This window comes from Primulina eburnea, chromosome 3 (genome assembly GCF_022965805.1).
Source record: "Primulina eburnea isolate SZY01 chromosome 3, ASM2296580v1, whole genome shotgun sequence".
Classification (NCBI taxonomy): Eukaryota; Viridiplantae; Streptophyta; class Magnoliopsida; order Lamiales; family Gesneriaceae; genus Primulina; species Primulina eburnea.
Window position 1 is genome coordinate 19,928,890 of NC_133103.1, and position 3,876 is coordinate 19,932,765.

General features: G+C 34.2%; 1 protein-coding gene across 2 annotated transcripts; it reads left to right on the forward strand.

Annotated features, from left to right (window-relative positions):
• The first annotated feature begins 590 nt into the window (after positions 1-590).
• Positions 591-2,120, forward strand: LOC140827227 (large ribosomal subunit protein mL54). Of its 2 annotated transcripts, none has more exons than XM_073189856.1 (2): positions 591-727; positions 1,473-2,120. In XM_073189856.1, the coding sequence occupies exon 2, from the start codon at positions 1,501-1,503 to the stop codon at positions 1,900-1,902; it is 402 nt and encodes a 133-aa protein (XP_073045957.1). In that variant the 5' UTR covers positions 591-727; positions 1,473-1,500; the 3' UTR covers positions 1,903-2,120. The 2 variants fall into 2 exon arrangements, with proteins under 2 accessions (XP_073045957.1, XP_073045956.1); XM_073189855.1 differs by having other exon boundaries at positions 1,491-2,120.
• Positions 2,121-3,876: the final 1,756 nt, after the last annotated feature.

Consider the following 3,876-nt stretch of genomic DNA (forward strand, 5'->3'; position numbering starts at 1 on the left):
ATTGATGCACATGTTGTGTATTTGTACAATAATTTTTATAATTTTTTTGATTTATATTTAAATGAGAATCAAAATATAATTATAAGAAATAACGAGAGATTACATGCAATTTTGATAGAAATTTTTTTTTGCTGAATTTGTCCATAATGGAGGACAAAAATAGATATATATATTTTTTGGTGTCGATGTTTGTATCATGTTCTCAATTTTAATATATTATATTATATTATATATATATCTATTACTATCTATTAAGGGTGAGGCACTTATAGTAACTAACTTTGGTGTCATGGTCTGTTTTATTAATTATATATATTAATAAAATGTTAAAATTTTTATGTAAGTTATATGTAGTTCAGCGGTTAGAGTCTTTGTTCTTAATGGTTTAGGTTAAAAGTTCAATTCCTATTGAGATCATTTTTTTATTTTTTTATTTTTCATTTATTTTTTAATTTATCTATCAAAATTACAGTTTAGTCCCTCACTATTTTTTATAGTTATATTATGATCCTCATTTAAATATAAATCAAATGAATTATAAAAAATATTATACAAGCACGCAACGCGTGCGTCGGTACACTAGTATATATGAACCCACAAAACTACATTCCAAACCCCTTGTTCCCCAACAAAGTCGAGACCGAAATCGAGAGGATTGGTTACGGAATCGGAGCGCCGCCTTTCAATCTTTCAAGAACAGGGTCGATCGATCCAAGGCCATATACAGGTAACGGACGTTAGTTTTATTTAGCCAAATTCCACATTTTTTATTTTCGATTTCACTGCGACAATGCAGGATTTGGAATGGGGACAAAAAATCGAGAGCGAAATCTTTATCTGTATCCCTTCATTGTGACCATGTTATTCGTTTTCTATCTGTTCTTTATGAAAAAGAATTAAGATGGATTGTTTGCTTCATGTTTGTGTTAAGTTGGGAAATTTTGATAATTTAGCCTTTGGTGAAAATGGAGTAGCGATGGCGAATTGGAGACATCTAGTTAACTTGTTTTTTGATATGATATTGGTCTTTATCAGCCATCTTACCCTTTTAGAAACTGCTTTGTTTGGTTAAGGGGACGATGATTAATTATGTATTCAGTGATAAATAATTTGATTGTAAAGAATGAAAAAATACATTAGAACAAATGAGTGAATCGAATACAGGATGAAGAACCTTTTATCTGTCTTTTTATCATCATATGTGCCAAATAGTACTTTTAAAGGCGTGAAGAAGTTCAAAGTGATTGCTGGTTAGTGCTCTTAGGTCTGAATTGTGTAGATACAGCTTCAGATAATTTATTTCCAATTGTTAGTTATTGTTACGGATGCATCGGTTACTGCATTGAGAAAAATATTAATACACCTTTGATGCAGAATTTTTTGTTTATCTTTTCAAATTAAAGAAGGTTCACGGATTGAATAACAATTATGTTTGTGAAGTCAAGTTTCAAGATTATGAATTATTATGACAGCCCTCGTTCTTGCTGCAGCCTTTAAGGCATGGCTTTTACTCTCATGAAATCATTACGAGGCACTGTTGTCCCCAAGGAGTTGGTTCGAGTAGTGGGCAATAGATCGTTTGCCGCTGGTGGAGGAAAAGCCAAGAAGGGTTCAAAAGGTGGTGCTGCATCAACTGCTCCAAAGGCTTCAATATTGAGCAAAGAAGTGAAGTCCACCACAGTTTTTGGTGCCAATATCCTGAAAGATGGGCAAGATCCTAAAATCTTACCTGATTCTGAGTACCCGGATTGGCTGTGGCACTTGCTGGATAAACGCCCGGCTCTCAGCGAGCTAAGAAGGAAGGACCTTGAGACTCTTCCATACGAGGATTTGAAGCTTTTTGTCAAGCTGGACAACCGAGCAAGGATCAAGGAGAACAACTCTATTAAGGCCAAGAACTAGTGGAGACTTTGTGAGAGGAAATTAGTGCTTGTTTTGAACATTGGTTTTCTGCCACAATCAGGTGTATGATTGATTAAGAAAAAATCTTGAATCAATCATGGTTACTTGCGAAAAAATTTGAATGAATCGTGTTTAATGGTTACTTTTGAAAATCCAACATGATTCAAGAAATAATCTTGTATCAATCTTGTATCCATGCCGGGATATTTCCTGTTTAATTTGTTACCTCCAGCATCAAGAACTGATAAAGCATTATCAAAGCTATGGAAATTCAGCAGACAAGTTATTATTATTGTCGACAAGTTGAGAATGAATAAGGAACGCTATAGCGCTCCAACTTTTTGGAATTTCACCAGAAAAAATTTATGTCGTTAAGTTGAGAATGAAGAAAACATTGTTCGGATAAGTGGCTGCTTGAGAGATCCAGTAATTGCATTTCATCGTGGTTGGAATTGCAGAGCAATGAAGTTGTTCCAAAAAATTTATTGTTATTTGTTAGAAAGATTCAAAACCGCAGCATCGGGACGAAAAGATGGTATGTGACTTGAAAATTCATTAAAAGTTAGATCTATAAATATCTATATAGAGAAAACCAAATAATGTTGATGATAACTCAGGAAGACTGACAATATTAATCTGGTAATGATACAGATTTAAGAGTTTCAGGAAAAGAATCCCAAAACCTTTGAGATAATTCATTTGAAATGTTTGCACAAGAGAGATCAAGTTGGGACGGGAAATGAGGTCCTATGTTACAACAAGCTAGCTGCAAAAAGTCCAATTGGAAAGAAGGTGTCCAGTCAAGGCTCAAGTTCCAGAGAATTCCAATTTCTTTAAGTTGTGGAGTTTGGACAAGTGAGATTCCGAAATTGTGCCTTTTAATGGATTGAAAGAAACATCCAGAACTTTAAGTTTCGAAAATGGCCTAAAACCATCAGGGCCTAAACCTCCTATTTGGCTATTAGACAGGTCTAAAAACTCCAATGAATTTCAGTTCCAATGAATTTGGGAAGGGACCAGTCAATGGATTACAGGATATGATAAAGTGTGATTTCTGAACTTAAATTAGGATGATAATTCATTTGAATTATGCTAGTTTGGAGTGATATTATGCGTTTTGTTGTTTGTTTTATTTTTCGGGGATAAAAAGAACTAAAATATGTTGAGACGTTTTTACAAGGAGAGAAAGACTAGAAAATAGGATCGAAAGAATTTGAGAAAATTGAAAGAGGATTATGATCGAGAAAGTTAAGAGTGAGTCTCATGTGAGACCGTCTCACGGATCTTAATCTGTGAGACGGATCAACCCTACCCATATTCACAATAAAAAGTAATACTCTTAGCATAAAAAATAATACTTTTTCATGGATAATCCAAATAAGAGATCCGTCTTACAAATATGGTCCGTGAGACCGTCTCATACAAGTTTTTGTCGAAAGTTAAAGAGGCGCCTCAATGCCTAATAGCAGTGCCTCGGCTCCTAGAGTCGTACAGAACATATATATTCAGATTTTGGGTGAAAACACCTACCTTGGCTTGTTTCAAGAGTTGGGGACGGTTTTTCATAGGTCATTCAGCGGAGACACAAGAAAAATATTCTGTAGAGGGGAGAGAGAGACGGAGATTGAAGAACAATTTGGCACGAAGACATGCGACGCGACGTCCAAGGACGGAGAAGCGACGTCTATCTTTGTTTTATTTATATCTTTCTTTAAATCCTTGAATGGGTTCAAGAACATGGTTTGTGTTTTTTTAATTCTGTTATTATCTAATTCTGTTGTATAGAGAGACGACGTAGCTTGATTTGAAACTATGATTTAATATTTTGATTCTTCATTCAATTTATTTATGCTTTCTTGAATTGTTTGCTTTCAATTAATTTTTCGCTAATTGAATCGTTATATTTATTTGAAATCTGACACTTGGGAGTGGATTTTGAATCAGACCATAGGAAAATATATCCTTGGTATTTAT

Bases quoted from the DNA above. Each gene is read 5' to 3' on its own strand.
- LOC140827227 (XM_073189856.1), top strand. From the start codon at position 1,501: ATGGCTTTTACTCTCATGAAATCATTACGAGGCACTGTTGTCCCCAAG.